This window comes from Antechinus flavipes, chromosome 6 (genome assembly GCF_016432865.1).
Source record: "Antechinus flavipes isolate AdamAnt ecotype Samford, QLD, Australia chromosome 6, AdamAnt_v2, whole genome shotgun sequence".
Lineage (NCBI taxonomy): Eukaryota > Metazoa > Chordata > Mammalia > Dasyuromorphia > Dasyuridae > Antechinus > Antechinus flavipes.
The window spans coordinates 48,583,179-48,606,637 of NC_067403.1; the positions used below are offsets into that span (position 1 = coordinate 48,583,179).

A 23,459-nucleotide genomic window follows, 5' to 3' on the forward strand; every position below is an offset into this window, starting at 1 on the left:
TTCCATCTTTACCACTTTACTAGAAATGCAAAAGAAAAAAATGTGTTTTTAATGTGCATTTCACTTATGGTTGATAAGTTATTTCTGTTAATGGTTTGTAATTCTTTTTTTTTTTTCTATTATTTTTTTTTCTTCCCCTTTGGCCATATATATTGATAAATATCACTTACTTCAATATTTATGTGTTGATTCTTATATTTCTTGGATAATATGCCATTTTAGGAAAAAATGTTCTCAATGACATATTTTGTCTTCATATATCTATTTGAGTACTCCTAGTCAGTCTCCTTCATGGGATCCTCAATCAAACCAAACTTAGCTATCACTCAAAGTTTCATCATGAACTCTAGTTTTGTATACTATATTAGAGATTTTCACAATTAAGTAGCACTATGGTAAGTTAAAAAAAAAACTGTGATATACTTAGAGGCAAGGAGAATTGGATTCAAACATAATTTCTAGTATAAGATTGACTCTACTGAGAGTAAATTATTTAAATTCTCACCCTGTTTTCCCATCTGTATGATGAATATGATAATAGCACCTACCTCACAGGGTTGACATGAGGATAAAATGAGATAAAATTTGAACTGTGTACAGCATTTGACATTATTGATCACTTTCTTCTCCTGGATGTTCTCTTTTCTCAGCTTCCCTCTCCATACCACCCATTCTTCACTAAGTGAAGAAGTATAGATGATTTAATTAGGATCTCTAAGCAAATGATTCTCAAATCTACCTATGCTGCCCTGACTCTTCCTCTCCTCCTTGTAACTTCTCTGGTTTTCCTCAAGTTAAAATTAAAATTCCATCTTTTATAGGCAAAATTTCCAACTCCATTTCATTCTAATATATTTTCTCTTTGTTATTTCTTATTTATCCTTCCCATCCTCCTCCCTTCAATATCACATATTTCACTGCCTTTCAGACACATTAAATCAGTTGTCCAGTTGACAACTTAAACTAAACAAGTCAAAAATAGAATTAATTATCTTTTCCCTTAAACTCTTCTCCTTTTTCACCTTCCCTGTTCCTGTGGATGGGAATGCCATTCTCTGTTCCTTTATCACAAAACCAGCAAATTTATCTTCTTTTATCACTGTTTCTCACCTTGTAATCCTGACCCACTATATTCAAGCTTTGGCCAAGATCTATCAGTATCATCCATGCAACATCTCTCTTATATGCATCCTTATCTTCAGATGTTACTAGAGTGTAGGCTCTCATTCTCTTATACCTGGATTTCTACAATAGGTGCTGGTGAATCTGGCTGCCTCAAGACTTTTCCATTCCAATCATCCTTATTCACCCACCAAAGTGAGTTCCCTACAACGCAGTCCTGATTATGTCATTCAGTCTCTAAAATTCTAGTGGCTCCCTTTTGCTTTGGGGATTATATATTTTTTAAAAATCTTTTTTGTATTCAAAGATCTACAAAACTTAGATCTTTTTTCATTTTCCAGTCTATTCATACCTTATATCCCAACAGAGATTCATTGATCTGGTGACATTGGACTCCTGTTGTAAGAACACCATACTCCCATCTCTCAATTTTGAGTATTTTATCTAGCTCTCAAACATCAAGAATGCTCTTCATCTTTTAATACCACCTAATGACCTTCCTGGCTTCCTTTAAGTCAAAATGAAAATCTCATCTTCTATAGGCACTCTTTCCAACTCCTTTTAATTCTAAGGTATTTTTTTCTTTTTTGTTTCATATTTTTTGATAAATTATTTTGTATATATTTGTTTTCAAGTGAGGGGAAAAAATTGCTTTGGCAAGTTTAGAATAATATAAAATAAATTTTTCTCGATCTGGTATCAGCCAGTGACTTTTCTTGAATTGATTATTTTTTTTCGTTTTGTTTTTAAAATATATAGGGATTTGGGACAAAATGTCAAAGTGTTAGGAACACTAAAAACTTCTATTTATATAGACATAAAATTTCAGAATGACAAAGACCTAGAGATTAACAAATCTAACCCTCTCATTTTATGGAGAAACTTATAGGCCATCAAGTTCTGCATCCTCATTTTATAGGTGAAGAAACAGTTGACCACAGATATTAAGTGATTTAGTAAAGCCCATAAAGATAATAGCAAAGAAGACTAAGATACATGCCATGACTCTTTATACAATGTTCTTTCTACCAGATTACACACCAATAAGTTTAGAAAAATCATTTTTTGTCATTTTGTGAGATGAGGATTGATGATTAGATGTCAGGAAGAACAAGGTATACATTTTGCTTTACAGAAATATTTGTTGTATGGCAATATCATTTAAACTTTTTTTTTAATATCCTGTTTTCTGAATAAATAAAATAATGCTAATATTGTACAGCACTGACTTCAAAGAGGCTTTTCTGAGGATCAAATGAAATGTCAGTGAAGTGATTTACAGTTTTACAACTCTGCATAAAAATTCAATTCAGAAGGATTATATTTTAATAGAATGAATTAGAATAGAATTAGAATAAAATGATGAGGGTCTAAATTCCACTTACCTCATTTGTGTGAAATTGGAATTGAAAATATGTTAACTTCTCATGACCTCAGTTTATTCTTCTTTGAAATGGACTAGATCTGAGATCCTTTTCACTTCTAAATCAATGCTCACTATATGTATGAAAGGTGATGATACAAAAGAATTTGGGAGATAGCTTGTTAATGCTAAAATAATTTTATTTATTTATTTTTGTTAATAGAGTTATCTAGCTTGTTGACTTGAGGAAATATTCTAGATATGAAGTGATTTATTTGTACTCTAGCAAAGCATTTGACACAGGCTCTTATTATAACTCTGGATAAGATGAGAAAAATGTGTATTGACTGAATATATAATAAAGTAGGTTCATTGTTAAATGACAGATCCAGAGATCATTGATTGATTGATTGCTGCCAACCTGGAGGGAAATTTTTAGCAGCATCTTTCAGGAGTTTTGCTTTATCTCCTTTTTAGTTCTTTCTTTCTCTCATTTTCTCTCTCTCTGTCTTATAATTATATATATCTATATACACATATGTATGTACATACAAGGGAGTATATGCACATACATGTCTAGAATTATACATAGAAGCATGAGCTGCTTTTATGTCTATATGTCTATAAACATATGTGTGCGTTAATTTATACATATGTGTATTGTTCATGCAAGTATAAAACCATGCATATATGTGTATGTGTGTATATATCCACATTTCTATTCAGCTATTTATCATATATATATTAATGAAGACAATGGCACCGTGTTTAACCAAATCTATTTATTTAATTCGTGTTAGCTCTAGCATTTTAACTTTCTGTCCCCATGACTGGAACTAGCTTCCTCCTTATTTCTACATCATGGCTTTCATGTTTTTCTTTTTCCAAGTCTTGGTTAAATTCCATGTTCTGCAAGGCTTTTATCTATCTATCCATTCATTCATCTATTTGCTTGGTTTTTTATTTCTTCATTAATTGATTCATTCATTCTTTTATTTATTTACTTGTTTGTTTGTTTTGTTTATTTAGTCAGTGCTTTCCCTCTGAAATTATCTACAATTATCTTGTCAACAATTTCTTTGTAAATAACTGTTTACATAGAGTCTCTTTCTTCAAACTTCCAAACTTCAGGCTCCTTGACAACAGGGCCAAGGATGTATGTGTTGTTTGTAGCAACCCCAGTTGCTAGAGGGCTGAAATTGGCTTTTTTTAAATATCCACACAGTTTGGCATAGAATATATTTTTAACACCCACTTGCTATTTTTGTTGTTGTTTATTTGAAACCACCACATTTTTTAAGGGTTTTCTAAGCACTATACTTGACTTTAAGAGTCTGGAGAAAAATAAGACTTATACCTTAAAGATTTTATTAATAGTGGAAGTAAGAAATATATAGAAAAACTATATTAATTTAGAACATAATAAATTCCAGATGAGTAGTGTGAGAGTGTTTAGAGAATTCTGTGTATTATAAAATGGGGAATCCAGGGAAGGTTTCTTGGAAGAGATGGCATCAAAAGATTTGGCAGGATTTCAAGAAGCAGAGAGAAGATAAAGTTGAAAAGAAATTCAGAGGAATAACTAACATATTCAGGGATAAAAACATCAGTTATAAATTGATGAACAAAATCTAACAAGATATAATAATTAATTAGAAATAGATGTGAATTATTACATTTAAAATATTTTTTTCTTAAATCACCTGCCTATTATAACATGAGGAAATCAAGACTAAATAGTAAGTTTTATGAAGGAGATTTATGGATTGTGTTAACAGCAGTATCAAAAAAAGTCAATGATATGATTTGATTGATAAAAAAAAGTTAATGAATGCAATTACAAACCAAATTATTAAAAAAAGTTGTGATTAAAGGAGTAATAGTCCCACCATATACTTATCAGACCCTGTATCTTCCCTTTATTAATATAATAATGGTATATTGTATTAATGATGATAACTAGTATTTATATAGCATTATCAAATGATAATGCTATATAATCACTTTATAAATATCTCTTTTAACTCATTTGATCCTAGCAGCCCTGTTTGTAGTGGCTAGAAACTGGAAAATGAATGGATGCCCATCAATTGGAGAATGGCTGGGTAAATTGTGGTATATGAATGTTATGGAATATTATTGCTCTGTAAGGAATGACCAGCAGGATGAATACAGAGAGGCTTGGAGAGACCTACATGGACTGATGCTAAGTGAGATGAGCAGAACCAGGAGATCATTATACACTTCGACAACGATATTGTATGAGGATGTATTCTGATGGAAGTGGATTTCTCTGACAAAGAGACTTAACTGAGTTTTATTGGATAAATGATGGACAGAAACAGCTACACCCAAAGAAGGAATACTGGGAAATGAATGTGAACTATTTGATTTTTGATTTTCTTCCCGAGTTATTTTTACCTTCTGAATCCAATTCTCCCTGTGCAGCGGGAGAACTGTTCGGTTCTGCAAATATGTATTGTATCTAGGATATACTGCAACATATTTAACATATATAGGACTGCTTGCCATCTTGGGGGGGGGGGAGGGAGGGAGGGGAAAAAACGAAACATAAGTAATTGCAAGGGATAATGTTGTGTAAAAATTATCCTGGCATGGATTCTGTCAATACAAAGTTATTATTAAATTAAATTAAATTAAAAAAAAAAAACTCATTTGATCCTCACAACCACCTTTGAAGTTAGGGGCTATTAGGATCCTAATTTTGCAAATAAGGAAACTGAGGAAAAGATAAAATAACTAGTCTAAGTTTGTAAAGCTAAGAGATATCTAAGTTCATATTTGAATTGGTCATCCTGACTTCAAGTCAAGCAGTCTATCCACTGAGATAGATTTTTACTTTATGAGACTGTCAAACTATAATTTATTAAAAGTTGGGAATGAAAAACCTTAAAAATATGCAACATTGTTGCATTGCTTAGGGAAGAAAAATAGGAGAAAGTATCATACATATCATAAATTATGTGAAAAGGCAATAGAGCTATTATTGTAGGTTCAGAGTATAACTGTAACAAGATCACAGTTGGGAAGTTGGAAGCAAATAGAGTTCATAAGAAGATATTCTTAACAATGAGCTGTACATAAATGTAAAGGATTTCATGTAACAGTAAAGTTTGTCACCAGAAAAATTCAAGTTGATGCTCATTTGTCAATGACACAATAGATAAGATTTCTGAATCGGATTCTAAAGATTTCTTTTAGCTTAAAGATTCTACAATTTTGGCAACCTCAAACAATTTAAAATTAGTTTAATAGTAACTCTTGAGTTAACAAGTATTCTGGCCTTATTCCTCTCTATACTCTAGACTTCTATTATACCACAATTATTCATCCTGACTTTAGTCGATCACACATGGGAAGTGCACTTTGTCCTTAAGTCCTCTACCTTAGATTAGAAGCCTCCTCTAAAAACCTTCATTTTAGGTGAGTCCAAGAGCAACCAAGTCTTATTCATCTCTAGGTTGTATTCCTTGAGATGGTGCTGACTTGGTATCCACTCATACCTTTTCTACTCCCTTTTATGTATTGTCTTTCATCATGAGCATATAAACTCCTTGATGGTCTGCTTTTCCTTATAATTATAATTGTATTTCCAGAATTTAGCACAATAGTTGTCAATAAATGCTAAATGACTTATTGTTTGATTCCCTTAATCTATTTTACCCCTTTCTTTCCTATCAATCTAATTAAATATTGAATAGACATTCAACCATACCCAAGTGAGTATTTTGCACTAACCATTTCATTATGGTACAAGAGAGAATTATTTTTGTTTGTTTATTGTCTTAATCTCTTTCAATCCCATAGAATTCAATTTGTGAGTAACGACATTTTTGGTGATGTAGCAGATACAAGCAGCGTTAGAAAATACCACTTCTTTAACTTATGGACCATTAGAATCAATAGATATTAGGTATCATCTAGTTCAAATCATTGGTTATACAGATGAGGAAATTGAGACCCAGAGAGATCAAATGATTTGATTATGATCATAATATAAGAAGATAATTGTTGAATAGTAATTAAAACTCACCTCATTACTCATTCCCCTGCATTGTTTTGATCGTGTTCCTATCATGTTTTAATGCTATATGTTAAAAGAAAAAATACTTTAAAAATGCACAACTGTTTCCTTGTTTTGAAATATACTTTAAACTTTTGTAATAGTTGTGAGTATATTATAGGCAGTAAAATTACACTGTAAAAATATTTTAGATACCATAAAATGATTGTCACTACCAGACAAAAATGTATCTCTTCCCTTCTCCCCTCCTTGCTCCCCCTCACCCAGTTAATCTAAGTTGTTCATCTGGAGAAAAGCTGTAAAAACAGTTGGCATACTCTTTGTCACCTTAGTAACTTTAATTCTAAAAAAGATAACTATATGCCTATGAGATTGTTAAAGATTTTCCCCTAACTTTTTTTCTTTTTAACCTGTGTTTAGTAATAGAGCTGGAATTTTTAATAAGGTCACAATGAATAGAACTTGCAGAACTATATACTCTTTGCTCAAAAAGGCATCAACCAATTCTCTGAATTCCCTGGTCATTAAAAACAAACATTAAAACATATTTTTGGTTAATTTTAAGTAACATGCAGAAACCATATCTAGATAAAGGTTGTGTTTTTCAACAAATAGTATTGACTAATTTTCTTATAATATTATATACAAATATAATAGAATACAATAATGAAAGGTGCACTCACTCACATTGGCACACATAAACAGAGAAGATATTCTGAAGTGGAAATAAAACTATTTGTAAGAAATAAAGTATATCTAAATTCATTCTATGAATGTGTACATGATACACATGTATATACATATTCAGACACACATACATGTGAATGCAGTGCATGTGTGATTACATGTGTGTATATATAGAATCGTGTTGTGGTGATATGTAAATTCATGCTTCATGTCACAGCATGTCATATTTGTATCATAATGTAATATATTATGCTGTTAATTGTATTGTATTATATATTAGCTGTATCATAGATTTTGTTATATTGTGGAGTGTTATATAATATTTCAATTTAGGAAGACCTGAGTTAAAAAAATATTTCCAAGATATTTATAAGACATACAGTTACGTGTCAATTCACTTGACGTTTTAACCTCAGTTTCCTCATCTGTAAAATAAGGATAATAATAGCATTTATCTCACAGGGTTGTTGTAAAATTCAACTCAAAATAGCATTTAAAGTATGCTGTAAATACTTTATATCTCTTTATAGAAACTAGCTATTTCAAATATCATATTTCTGAAAATAACAAATGTTTAGAACATAATTCCAAAAAAAAATTAAGGTAACATTTTATTATTAAAAAAATCCAAATCATTGTGTGTGAAGTAATATTTGTAACATGGTTTGCATATATTAAAATACTATGTAAGTATTAGATAGTTCTTTTTTATTAATCATAATTAGCCAGAGAACTATAACATATACTTTAATATATCTTAAAGATCTTTATTACAACCCATATGGCTGCTCATACTTTGTAATTCTTGTCCATGTTCTACCAAATCTTTTTTTTAAGAGAATTACAAATAGTATTTAGCAATTTTCTTATAATATTGTATACAAATATAATACAATACAATAGTGAAAGATGCACTCACATTGGCACACATTCCCAGAGAAGATATTCTAAAGTGGAAATAAAACTATTTGTAAGAAATTAATTTTCTTGCATTAATTTTCTATCACACAATGAAAAAATAATATTCAATAATATTCCAATATTCATGCAATTTTCTGTGTTTTGCTGTTTCTCAGCATGTTCTTTTAGTTTGATCTTTGGAATATTATGGAAAAGAGCTTCTGTAAATATGTTTATATAAATATATATTTCTTTTATTACTTTGGGAAATATCCCTTATATTAGTGACTTTTAGGGCACAGTTATAAATGCTTTTCACCATTATTGAATTAAAGTTTATTTCCTTAAACCCCCTACAATATGTGTCATCTTCAATTTTTTCTGATTATGGCTAATATCACAAGTAGATTTTTTTCTTTCAATTACAAATTAATAAATATAAATTATGAAATTCCTCCACAAAGGTAAGGTGTTGAACTGTGGTTTCTGTTGCAGCTTTTATCAGATGAGAAAAATTATTTTTTTCTTAAGTAAGTCAGTAACTTCTCTACAATTAATAGTGTTGCAAACTTGCCTAGATTTCTAAAAGATTTAGTGATCAGCCATAGATGATATTGCTAATCTATGTTCAATTTTGAATACAAATAATTACACTAATAGGGGTGTTTTGTTTTGTTTTTTATTTACTGGGTCTTGTGTGGATGAAGAAGACTTACTCCAACTCATTTGCGTGTCATGACACTACCACCATGAATTTGTGGTACTTGTGGAGAACGAAGGACAAACAGCAACAATAATAACAACAAAACACTTATAATCAGTATTTTGTTGAACAATATCATCTCCTGTTGTGATATATTCCAAGGAAGCTTGTGTGTGTGTGTGTGTGTGTGTGTGTGTGTGTGTGTGTGTGTGTGTATTTTTTTTTCCATTCATGGGTTGAAAACAGATAGCGCTAAAAGAGTCTGAGGGCTGATTTATTTATTTTCTGAAACGGATTATTTTTTTCTCCTTTTCTTCTGTCTCTGTCTGTCTCTCTGTCTCTGTCTGTCTCTGTCTCTCTATCTCTCTGTCTCTCAAAATTTGCCCATTTTGTTGGGCAAATGTTAATTTGCTCAACATCATCAAATGTGCCATATTTATAAAAGAGAAAACAGGAATAAAAAAGTATGTTTTTTTTTTTCTGAAAGAAGCTAAGATTCCACAAAAAAAAATGTCATTACCTAGCAATAAAGATAATATAATAAATTATTCTTTATAGAAAAATAAATTCAAATTCAGAATAAATATAATAAAGACTAGGTTATAATAAATTAGAAATAGAAATATATGGATATTTACTTTAATTGATGAGAAAATGTTCTGTTAGAAGAAGTACTTATTTAAACCTATATAGATGCTCCAGTCAGAGACTTATTTCCTCTCAAATTGTTTAGTACTTAGAGTCATCTGAACCACAACTAACAATGGAGTTCTGTTCTCAGTTACTCTGCTCTCCATCTCACATTCTTTCCTCTACAATTTTCTTTCCTTTATAGAAATTTCACCTGGTGCACACCAATTCATCACCACTTGAAGTCACAAGAAAATTGCTATCAGAGCTGCTCCAGTCTCTCTCTCTCTCTCTCTCTCTCTCTCTCTCTCTCTCTCTCTCTCTCTCTCTCTGTCTTTCTCAGTCTCTGTCTCTTTGTCTTACTGTCTCTCTATCTCACTGTCTCTCTGTCTCTCTTCTCCCCTCTCTAATTCTCTTTCTATTCATCCCCCTTCTCTAGTTCTTTCTCTCTCCTTTTCCTTCTTCGATGTGAATCATGTCAAATAATAGCTGTTTCCACTAAGAACAGATTTTCACATTGAAACATTTAGAAATACCACTAATTCTCTATCTTTAGATTATTGATCAATTGACTCAATTCTTCATCTTTTAGTAATATGCATATTTGTCCCCACTTGTATTACAAGGAAAGGATGGGATAGGACACAAGAATTTATGGCAAGATCTGCTTTGCTAAATAATTTAAATTTGTACTTACTGTTGTCCAACTGACCTGCTGACCTAGATCTGTGAAATATAAGGTAACAATGGAAGAAGCTGCAATACTTTGAATGTTAACATAATCCTTCAGAAAGGGCCCACCTATTAAAAAGGAAAAAAAGAAAGAATAAGGATATGCAATTAAACATAATAAAAATGCCTGACATAGTGGATAACAAGGCAGCTTTAGAGTCAAGAAGACAAGAGCCACAAATTTCCACTGACAATGGGTGACTCTGTATCCCTTGAAAAAAGTCATTAAACTTCAGTTTCCAGCAGTTTTCCAAAATGAAAGATTGAAGAACAAGCACATATAGGTATCACAAAAGAGGATTTCCTCCTTGGGAGTTCCTTTTTTTATTTCTTTTCTTTTCTTTTTTAAAAGATCTCCAATTTCACTGAAGTAAGGAACTACTGAAAAATATTTTACCTCTACCAACATATGTGATCAGTTACAATTTCTCTTTACCAAGGAAAGTACAGGTCCTATCCAAAAACATACATACATAAATATACAAAACATGTGCATCTCTCTTCATGTGTATGTATGCATACAAATGCACACATGTATGTGTTCATGTAAGACTGACATTTTTATGATTGAGAGTATAAAATAAAACTGAAAAGTTGACTTCTGACATGCTTTTAAATTGATAATATGCTTTTTAAAAATCACAAAAATTTGCTGGATTTGGAATCAGAAGACTTAAGTTCAAAAGCAATCCTTACTACTTACTTCTTTTGAGATATTAGGAAAAGCAATTATGATCCTATGTAATGCACATATATACATGTATACATGCATATACACATTTATATTATGCACATATATACATAAATCTGTGTGTGTACATGTGCATATATGTGTGCATATGAATATATATATGTGTGTTAATCTATAAAATGAAGAGCCTGGATTAAATGTACTTCAATGCCCCTTTCAATTCTAAATCTATGTGTTTTGTCTTGTTTTGTTTTTCTACTGTACTGTTATAATTCACATGTTGATTGTTATTTATGAATTTTCTTCATCAGTCTTCCAATTCATAAGTAGCTTACTCCTGCAAGCCAATATACTTTGGCATTTCCACTTCCTATGATCTAGGTTTATTGTATAATATAATTAGAAAGTAGAAATGCATTTTGATATTAATTTCTGGCTCTAATAGTAGTCTTCATATAATGAAGATTAAATTTGTTCAGAAACCTTCAAGATCCTTTTCAGCACAAAAACTGCTTTACTTCTACATTTGCAAAATAAATAAAATTAAAAAAAAAAGTCTACATTGACTTTTTTTTTCCCCTGAAGCAATTGAGGTTAAGTGATTTGCTCAGGGTTATATTGCTAGGAAGTGTTAAGTGTCTGAGACCAGATTTGAAATCAGGTCCTCCTGACTTCAGGGCTGGTGCTCTATCCATTGCACTACCTAGCTGTCTCTACATTGATTCTTCAATGCATCTCTTGAGATCATCTCATGGATACAACTTTTCATTTTCCCTAAACTTCTTATTAACTCTTGGATCACACATCAAGTTCTCTATTGGATAGCTCCTCTCCACACACTCTACAATTTGGCAACATTGGCCTTCTTACTATTCATCCAATTCCTGGCTCTGCCCATGTCTTTATACTGAATGTTCCCTAAACCTGGGATTCTCTCTTTTTCCGCTGCTTGCTCCTGCCTACTATCTTCTGTGACATCTTTCAAGACATATCAAATTCAACTTGATAAAGATGGATTTTCTCAGTCCCCTAGCTGTTGATGTCTTGCCCACTGCGATTACCTTTAATCTACATTGTATGTTTTATTTACACCTAATTATTTTCATATTTTCCCCTCCATTGTATTGTAAACTTCTTGAGTAGATGTAAAGGGATTTTATATGCTTGTTTTCTATTTTGTTTTTGGAAATCTAGTATTTAGCAAAGTTCCTGATATTTAATAAGCACATAATTTTTGTTGACTGACTGATATGATAAATCTCTTCTAGTCACTCAATAAATTATCTTAAAATAGTTTCCTCTAGGTCTTTTAATTATTTTAGCTTCAAATTTAAATTCAACTTACTAAGCATTTAAAATCTATTCTCTAAGCATCCTTTCCTTAAGTCAGTCTAGGAGTAAGACAAAACAATTGTGATATAAATTAGATTACAAATATAATAAATGCAAAGTATTTATTCTTCACCATTGGTGGAAAAGGATTCCATAGGGTGGATAAATCATGAGTCCAGAACCATAACATCCCCTCTTATAAATAGGATTTCTTATATCTTTCAATCGCTAATCACTTCTAACATGTGTCTATTTTTTTAGGATCTACTCTTATTTTGCTCGAATTATTTAATAGTCCAATTCAAACTCTTGAGTTAGCAAAACCCATTGCAATTTTCAAAATTATTTGCAAATCACTTATCATTGAATTGGAATGATTTCAAGAGCTTTCTCACTGATTATCCAGCTTTCTATATCTAGACCTTTATCTACATAGATAGATATACACACACACACACACACATATATACATAAATATATATGTGTGTATATATATATATATTTACATATACACAAACACTTGTAAACATAGATAATATATATATATACATTTATTTACATATACACAAACACTTGTAAATATAGATAATACATACATATATATCTATATCTATAGATATATATATATCTATAGATATATATATCTATAGATATAGATATATATGTATGTATTATCTATATTTACAAGTGTTTGTGTATATGTAAATAGATATATATATCTATAGATATAGATATATATGTATGTATTATCTATATTTACAAGTGTTTGTGTATATGTAAATAAATTATATCTATATCTATATATAATTTATATCTATATATAGATATATATAGATATAGATATAATTTATTTCTGACTCATTGGACCTCAGAAATGGGACAAAAGTTTGTCTCTATTTATGAAAATGACAATAAGTAGACTTTTATGAATGCAAATTGATGCTATTCAAAAATGCAAGACAGATAATGTTCCCTTGGTAATTATAGGTTTGTGAAAAGACTAAGAGAAAAAAAGAAAAACCTGAAAAGAGTTGTGGATAGAGTTTGAAGATAGTAATTTCATTGATTCATTTAGAATGGCAGGGAAAATTCAAATGGGCCAAATAATCAGTGCATATTTTTAATACTTGCTTTTTTAGTGTTTTAGTGTGAACATTTTTTTCAATTCTTAGTATAAAACTTTCTTTTAAATCATCATTATTCATAACAATTTTGAGATCAGAAAACTGAAGGAGATCTCAGACAAATATAAACTCATTTTACACATAAACAAGCAGTTGTCCAGAGAAGTTGATTTATATAATGTCTTATCAGAGAATGGTTATAGAGATATAGAAATCTTGAAAACCACTTGAGTGTAGTAGAATAGCAATGAGCTAAGCTTAAAGGCACACAATAAGGATTAAGTTGAAGACCTTTCCTTATTACTCTAAGTTATACTGAAAATGACTCCTTGGTTGTGGCAGCTCTCCTGAGTACTTCCATGGAAAATCTGTATAGTAATGAAGGATATAATGAAGTATAGCTTCTCATACTTATATACTATGACAGATAAGTTATCAACACAAATTGCTCTAAGGTAGTATAAGGTTAAGTGGTTATATGACTTGAATAGTGTTATTTAAACAGTATAACTGAAGAAGTAGACTGACAAAATGATTCTTAATTTCTGTCTGAGCTCTACTGTTTGTTTGTTTGTTTATTTTAAATTAATGTGATTGCTGGAAAGTTGACCATGTAGGAAAATTCAATTTGCTCACCATTTATGAAGCCTCTTTAAAATAGTTGTCTTCAATTATATTCTCCTAATTAATTTCAGTCTCAACTTCATCTATTAAATAGAATATCTGTCTTAATTATCAGAACATTTTGGATTGTTATAAGCATAAACTGAGATTGGAGATATGCTGCATTCTGAAAATATTTTTTCAAAATAAACATAATTTGAGCTTTATATTTTTATTTATACTAACAAATGTCGAGATAACCTATGTTCCATTTAGTGATAAACTCCACTTTTGAAGGACAGCTTGAAATCTTGAGAGATTTAAAGTTTTTCACTAGATTAAATATTATTAATAAATAAATATTACTAAAACATGTTATTAATTAGAAAGCTTCTCATCTGGACTTCTCTGTTCTGGGGTAAAAAACAAATCAGAGGAGATTAATAACAAAAGAAACAAGACTAATGATGTTATTCAAGGTGATAGAAAATTATTGATCCATACTTACCATGTTCCAGTTGAAGGCCAATACGAGAAGGGCACCACTGGGGACCTATTTAATATAAAAAAAAAAAAAAATCAGCTATTTTGCAAGTTAGAAATAGCATTTGTTGTATTCTATGATTTCAGCTATATGTCTAGAAATAACCACAAAATAGATCAACTTTGCTCACATTTATACTTCTTGTGTAATATTTTTTATTTTTTTCTTGAAAATGCCTTATTTCATAAATGTTAGCTATCATCATTATTATTTCATTTTCTGTTATAATTTCTTGCCTGTCTTTATTGTTAGATATATTTTACTGATGCGTTTTTTATTATACTCATATCTAAATATAGCATTTCTATCTACTAATTCAATAAACCATCCTTTGAAAGGAACTCTCCTCCCCCCCATTTCCTTCCTTTCTTCCTTTGTTTGCTTCTTTCCTCCCTTTTTTCTTTCTTTCTTTAAGTGAGGCAATTGGGGTTAAGTGACTTGCCTAGGATCACACAGCTGGTAAGTGTTAAGTGTTTAAGGCCAGATTTAAAAACAGATGCTCCTGACTTCAGGACTAATGCTCTAGTCACTGCATCTAGAACTGTCAGTTGATGTTTTAGTGAAGTCATCTTTACATCTCAATCTGTGATGCTTTGATCCTTTTTATTATCTGTGCAACACCGGGAAAGACATTTCCCTTTTCTAGGACTCTATTTCCTCCTCCATAAAATAAAGGAGAGCTGACTTAACCTACATGATTTCTTATGTCCTTTTTAGTTCTAAATTTTTGGACCTATGAAATGTATGCAAATGATATTAATGAGAGTACCTTTCATATAATGTAGACCAGAACAGTTCTTTGGAGTATAGAAAGTAACATTTGTAAACTAAGTACACTAAAAATTATTTGCCAATATAATGAACCATACTAATATTTCAAATTTCTATGTCATTGTATAACTTATAATTATTTTATATTCATGATCATGTCTGATCTTTCAAATAACCCAATAAGATGAGGCAGATAGGACAACCATTATTATTTCCATTTTGCAGATGAGAAAACAGTGAGTTTCATAAAAGTTAAATAGGTAACCAAGTACTCTGTTTTTAACTTCTTCTACTGTACCTCAAGGAAGAATAGTATGGGGGTCTGCATTCATAGTCATCAGACTTAGGATATAACCCTGGCTTTGCTACTTAGCAGAATATCATTGTGACCTTGGGCAAATAAATTAACTTATCTTGGCTTGAAGTTTTCTTTTTGTAAAATGAGAAGATTAAACTACTTTTGAGTTTTGTTTTCCACAATAAATATTTGATACTAGGATCCTAAAAATACTTCTGTTGTGTTGTAAAAATACAGTTTGACATTGTTGCTTCTAATTTTAAATAAGTAAAAATTAGAAGTATAAAAATGAAAAAAATAAAGGTAAAAATAATATTTGGTTTTGAATATTTCGGTCTAAAATCAATTTATTATTTTATCCTATGTACTCATGTAATAACATTTAGTATATATAGTTATGTCAAATTGTCCATGTGCCCAGTATAAAATTAAGGACATCAACCTTATAGGAAGGGAGTCTATTATGTGAAGATATACATACAACAAATATTTAATAATTAGTAATTATGGGTGGGTAGAAATAAAAACAAATATTTATTATTTCATAATAACAAAGAGAGCATGGCTCTTTTATGCATGAAATATTTTCTCACTAGGAAATAAAATGTTTGTCATTATTTGAATATGAAACAAAAGGGAAAATAAAGTTTGGATTCACATGAATTCTAACAGTCAAGTTAGGCTTATTTTATTACTATGTATTTATGTACATATACATTCATATAGATAATGTACATACATGTATATAACATATATGTATCAATGTATTTTACATATATACTTTTGCCTTAAAAAATAAACTTTATATATTCAACAGCTCTTTAAGAGAAGAAAAGAATCCTTATTTAGGAAGGCTAAACAGAAATTAGTACCAACCTGAAGTAAATAGATCAAGCCAAAGATCAGAGGACTTAGCACTAAATGAGAAATCCATTCTAACAATAATACACCTAAAAATTAACAGCTCCAAATCCTAGCAAGGGCATTTCATTTCATGTCTACTCAGTCAACACGGTCCTAAGTTGTAAATGTACTCAGTGAATAGTGTTGGCTTGTGGCACCAAAATGATACAGTCAGTTTCATATAGAGAGGGAGTTTTTCATGGCCCATAGCAGTTCTTTGAAGTAGCTTCTGTCTTCTTGGCAAGGGAACAAATTCCAACAATTACTTTAGAAAGCAACGGAGTAACACAGTGTGACTCCTTGGAGCTGAAAGCACATGTGTTCCATGAGGATTTTAAGAAGACTTTAGGAGGCAGCTAGTGAAGTATTCCAGATGCTGGATCTTTTGAAATTGGACAGCTGGTTGGGAGCTTAAAAAAAAATTCATGTTGTCCATGGACATGAAAATATCTGTTCTTTCTCCAGAATAAAGTCTGTGCTTCATGTTTGTGAATACCCTCATACAAAAACACTTAACACAAGTTTATTTTCTTTGTCACTTGGGGTTTCTATAACCTGATGATAACATTGGTTTTTATTTGTATAACATATTGTCTTTAATAAGCAATGTTGGTATTGCATTGCTATTAAAATAGCAAATTAATGTGTTTTCAGGGACATTTCCTTTCTCTTTTATCAGAACATGTTTAAAAATCTTTGAAAATATGTTTGAAAAAACACCTACAAAGATTGTTAGAATTCATGTTAGTATTCATGTGATAGTCAGAAAAAGTGATTAAAAAACACTCTCAAGATCTTTCTTAAGAAATTTAGAATTGATTGTATAATATGGCACACAACTAGGCAAGATGGTTTGACCTTATCAGAGAACGCAATGTCAAAATAGGAGCAAAGCAGAATTTAATTAGCTCAGAAGAAACCAAGATGCACAAAATTAGGGGAGCTACCCCAAACATTCACATGAACTATTTGTTCCTGACTTGTAGCAGAGCATTCCAAGGTCATACTAGTTCATCATCCACACTAGGACACACTCTAACTTGACTAACATAGTGATGATATTTTAGTCCTTTTTGAAAATGAAACTCATACCTTAACACACAGTCAATATGTAAATAGATAGTTATATGTACTCATGTATGTATATTTATATAGATATTCATTTTTACACACCCCTATGCATTCACATAGAGATATGGTGTTGACAAGGTTAAAACAGAAGAAATTTTCCAAACAATAAATTTGGCTATATTTATTTTAATATTTAAAATATCAATGTTTTTACTTTCTGTCATGCTGAATTCAAGAAAAACTTTTGAAGTGAGCTAAATTGATCAATTTATGAAACATTTTTGTGAATGAGAATTTTTAAAGGTTTTTCAATTTTGATTTTGCTTGTTTGTTTTCATATTATTTGAATTCAATTACTCTAAAAAGTCTTCTATGGAGACATTCAACTTATTTGATTTAAAGGACTTGAGTAAGTAAAATACTGATATTCCTTTATATTTAAATAATTGTCATTGCTGAATACAATGCAAACAAAAAGAGGCAAGAGAGTACAATTGATAAAATATTGACTAGAATCAAAAAGATATTGGGTTCAAGTCCTTCTTTTGACATATTACTGACTATGTGACAGGCAAGTCATAATATGTCAGTGACTCAGTCTAGTCTTTATTAACTATGTAACAGTTTCTGAGTTGATTCATAGAAGGGATTTTCACACTGGATGTACCCCTTTCTTCTTCCTTCCCTTCCTTCCCCCCATTTCTTTCTTCCTTCCCTTCCTTACTTTCTTCTTTTCTGCCTCTCTTTCCTTTTATATCCCTTCCTTCCTTAGTTTTCTTTTTCTTTTTGAAGAGTTTTTTCAACATGCAGGACAGAACTTCTAATTCCTTTGATTCGGTTTTCTTTCCAAAGGAGTTGTACCACCACAGTATTAATTTACATGAGATGTGGGGGATATATATATATATATATACAGATATATTTCTAATCCCTCTCCTTTTTCCTCCTTCATTCACTCCTGTTTGGTTAAAAGAGAGCATTGACTTGATTAAGAGGACTTTAAATTGAAAGTTGAGTAATAGAAAGAAGGAGAAAAGGAAGGAGATTTAAAAGTAATTATAGAGTGTTACTTATGTCCAGGAGATTATAATCTGGGAAGGACAAAACAACCAAAACAAATAAGACAGACAAAGTTATGTGATCTCTCAGATAGCTTTCAGTTCTTGTCTTGTGATCAACTATGATTGTAGAACAATTAATTTTCACACATTGTTCTACTATAAAGTAATAGTTGTTCAGAGAAAGAAGAGACTAATGGGATTTTGATTTATCATAGAAGACTTCACTTGGGAGATGGGTTTAGGCTAAACTGCATATGATTTGCAGAATTCCAATGGGAAGCTCAGGGAGAAGACTGAATTTGTACATTATACATACATATATATTTAATATATATATACATATATATGCACCTATATGAATGACTATCAAGAGAAAATCCTTAGTCTCATCATTTCATTTCCATTTCATTTCATAAATTAATGCTTTTTCTCTCCTAGATGGAGACTTGAAAAAAATCTTTCCAGACAACGAACTATTTAAGAAGCAGATGAATTTGATGGCTGTTGTTTAGAACAATTAGTGGACTTTCTTTCTATGAACAGCTAATTTTATTATAAGGAAAAATTTTACCTTTGACTATTTTTCTCTCCATGAATTGCTAATAACAAATAGGTTTAATAATTATGAGCAATGCCTGCTGTGATTTGAAAGGAACAATTTGAACAGGTAAATTACTATAATCAATCATCAGAATCATGTTTTTAAAAATCTTTGAACTGTATCCTCTTCTAAGGTAAATGTTCAGAGTATAAGAATGTGACAACAAACTCCCATTACTTATGTAATTCTTGATGAAAAAAGTAACAGAGGTTAATCTAACTAAGGAATTTTTTACCTAATAGCTAGACAAAAAAATGTAATTGGTTGCTAAGCAATTTCTGATTATGCAGCAAATGCAGCCATGTAGGTGAAGTCAGTGTATTTTCTGAAAGCCACAAGGATTTTCTGAAATGAAACTTGTCAATGTCTTTCCTGAAATTTGAACACTAAACAAAATTAGGTGTTTCTGACATGTTTCTTGTAAGTATTAAAGATTTACAAATGTTATTTTTTCTTGATTAGGACTTAAAACCTAAAAATTCTCAAGGACAATCTAAAGGCATCAAAGAGATACAAGTTTACATCAACATGAAAATCAAAATTTTTGTTGAAGTAAAAAGTAAATACTATTACTTTATTGAGTGATACTTTCAGAAGATAACTGAGAGGATGAAAAGGTTATATTTACTGAAAATTCAAGTTGAGTAATTTATAAAACTTACTATCAAGTTGGGATAATTATCACAGCATTGAATTAATTTTAAACTATAATCTCAGATATTCTGAAAAAAGTGAAGATAAAGCACAATCATCTTAGTAATCAAAAGGAAATAATTGTATTTGCTTCAGTCTTTAATGTAAGGTTTGCTAAGTAGCATAGACCAGTCAAATAATTCTCAAAAAGTATTTTTAAAGAATTAAAATCAGGGCAGCTAGGTGGCACAGTGGATAGAGCACCAGCCCTGAAGTCAGAAAGATGTGTGTGTGTTCAAATCTACCCTCAGACAGGTAACACTTCCTAGTGGTATGAGCCTGGGCAAGCCACTTAACCCCAATTGCCTCAGGGGAAAAAAAATCATGAAAATGTAACTGAGATAAATAGAATTTTAGATTGGGGGAAAAAGCATTGGGCTAGAAAGGCAAGATATCCTGCATCTAATACCATAACTATCCTTATGATACCTTGTGCTCAAACTTAAATTCTTTCTTTGGGCTTAATTTTTTCCTATGTATACTGAGAGGGAAGTCACTAGATCACATGATCTCTAAGAACCTTTCCAGTATGGAAAATTCCATTAGTATTAATGTAGTGTATTTTACAGGATAGTGGGAAAGGAGTGAATATATATATATATATATATATATATATATATATATATATATAATATATATATATATATATATATATATATATATATATATATACATATATGCCCTGACTGGATTTAATTCACTGAAATTCAGTTTCTCCATTATGAAAGACAAAGTTGGACAACTTTGATTATATTAACTTAAAAATGTTTTGTACAAACAAAACCAACAGAAACAAGATTAAAAGGGAAGTACAAAGATAGGAAATATATAAGGAACTGGGTCAAATTTATAAGAATACAAATCATTCTCCAACTAATAAATGGTCAAAGAATATGTACAGACAATTTTCAGATGATAAAATTAAAGCCGACTATAGCTATATGAAAAAGTGCTCTAAAACAATATTGATTATAGAAATGCAAATTAAAATTACATCTCACACCTCTCAGATTGGCTAAGATGACAGAAAAAGATAATGATAAATGTTGGAGGGGATGTGAGAAAACGAGGACACTAATACATTGTTAGTGGAGCTGTGAAATGATCCAAGCATTCTGAAAAAAAATCTGGAACTATGCCTAAAGGGTTATAAAAGTGCCCATATCCTTTGACTCAGCAGTGCCATTACTGCGTCTGTATCCCAAGGAAATCTTAAAAGAGGGAAAAAGGCTCACATGTGCAAAAATGTTGGTAGCAGCTCTTTTTATGGTAGCAAAGAATTGGAAAATGAGTAGGTTCTCATCAATTGGGGAATAGCTGAACAAAGATGAACAAGCTGATTTTAGAAAGACCTAGAAAAATTTACCTGACCCTCATCCTGATTGAAACAAGCCAAACCTGGAATACATTATATACAATAACAGCAAGAATATACAATAATCAACTATGAAAGTTTTGGTTCTTCTCAGTATTTCAGTGATCCAAAGCAATCCCAGTAGACTTTGTAAAGCAAATACTATCTGCATCCAGAAAAAGAATTAAAGAGACTGAATGTAAATCAACACAGGCTATGTTCACTTTTTCTGTTTGTTTGTTTGTTTTTAAAATCTTTTCCTTGGTTTTTGTCTTTTGGCTTGATTTTTCTCTCCCAGCATGATTCATAAAGCAATGTGTATTAAAAGTAAATGTTTGTCACCAATGATATGAGAAAAAAATACTGAGTTGTTATATTTTCTAAGTTTCACTTTTGATCTGGCCAGATGTCTCCCCCCCTCCCCTTTAACTACAGGAACACTAAAATGTATTACCACTGATAGGTTTATTTTTTAATATATTGAGAAAATAAATTTAAATTTAGATCAAGGTAGTCTTAACTTGGCTTATTTTCTGATGAGTTCATGCATCCCAGTTGATACATTCTTTTCCCCTGTTGGCACTTTTAGAAGGAAATATGTTCTCTCATGGGATGCTAGTCAGACAGTTTCAGCTGAGCCTGAAAGCACACAATCATCACATTCTAAATCCTTAGAAACACTATGTATTTCCAAATCCTGGGGCACCTGAGCTCCACAGTCACAGATGCACAAGACCTCCCTATGGAAACACACATTACACAGAACCAAAGGTGAACTAGGAAGAAAAATATCCATGAAGTACAAACACAAAAAAATTACACTCTTTTGCTTCTTTGCAACAAGAGTTTAATTTTATTCCTTTCCTTTCTGTCCTTGCACTTCACTTTCCTGTGTCTATAATATTATTAGAACCACCATTAATATATCAATAAAAATTACATTGTCTTTTTCTGGGTAATTTCCTGGAAATACATTGTATCAACGTGAATAGAAACATTGGTTCATGTTCCTGGAACAAAGAGCCACCACCATTCTCCTCTTCTACCTTGTTATCCTGGCTATGATGCTTTTTTCTGATGTGCTAGCACCAGTTAACTAATTCTTTAGAATTATAGTCTAGATGTAGCATCTTGGAATATGTGGGTATATATAATACTTGACAATTACCTAATTGTAGACACTAAATGCCACCCTTGGTGCTACTAGATGGTCCTTCTCAGTCTTAACTTTCAGTCTTTTTATATAGGTAGAAATGTCTTATAGACAGTTGGAATTTCAGACCTAAAAATGTGTCTAAACTAATAATTTCTATTAAAGATTCATTAGTTGCATCTGAAAGGAGTTGTGCCTGAAAACATGGATGGAGTGTGGAGAGAAGAAAAAAGAATCCATCAGAGCTTTAAGGAAGTTCTGTATTAAGAATTCAGGTAAAGAATAAGTTATGGTCAACAACTCATTTCATTATCCACAACTTCTACTCCAAATATTTTCTTATTCTCCTACTTACCCCTAACAATTAAAAAAAAAATCACCATTAGATTAGGTGACAATATCTTACTTAAGAATACTTAGTCCAAGTTTCTTCATCTTCCTTCTTTCATTTATCATCATTATTACATTACTTGCCTCCTTTCCACTTATCACATAAAGTGATACTCTTTATTAAATCTAAATGTTATTTTTGTGTCTTTAACATATTCCTTCCACTACCTTCAGGACTTTGCTCAACAGATATTTCCTATCTGTCATATATTTTCATGCTTTATTCTCAGACTCTTTCCTTTTCACCAACAAATATATTCTAGACTAAGAAACTTTAAAATATATATATATATATAACATTTTATTATGTTATTATTATATATTAATATATTATATTATATATTATAATATAAAATGTCTTTCCTTATATCTATTTAGCCATTAGTAATCTATTGACTCTCTCAGATATCTTCTCACATTTACTAAGACAGTACTTGAAAAAAAGCAGTAGTTCTTCAGTACCCCCTCCTCCTCTTCTTATAATGAACCATATACTTCATTATTCTACTGAAATTGCTATCTCAAAGATAATCAAATAACTTTCCAATTGTCCATTCCAATGATTTCCTTTCTGTCTTCATCGTCTTTAATCTTTCAAATGTTTCATAATGTTGACTACTTTCCTTTATAAAATATGCTCTCATTTCTTGCTTCAGAAATATGATAGTCTGGTTCTCCTACTTGTTTC

General features: G+C 30.7%; 1 protein-coding gene across 2 annotated transcripts in view; it reads right to left on the bottom strand.

Annotated features, from left to right (window-relative positions):
- TECRL (trans-2,3-enoyl-CoA reductase like) overlaps positions 1-23,459 on the bottom strand; it is a 154,548-nt gene that overhangs the window by 44,556 nt on the left and 86,533 nt on the right. Inside the window, exons 3-4 of one of the 2 annotated variants that reach the window (XM_051964813.1) lie at positions 14,441-14,485; positions 10,163-10,251 (exon numbers count right to left, since the gene is read on the bottom strand). In XM_051964813.1, the coding sequence (XP_051820773.1) occupies positions 10,163-10,251; positions 14,441-14,485 (134 nt within the window). Of the gene's footprint in view, positions 1-10,147; positions 10,252-14,440; positions 14,486-23,459 lie in introns of both variants that reach the window. The other variant, XM_051964812.1, reaches the window with a different exon arrangement.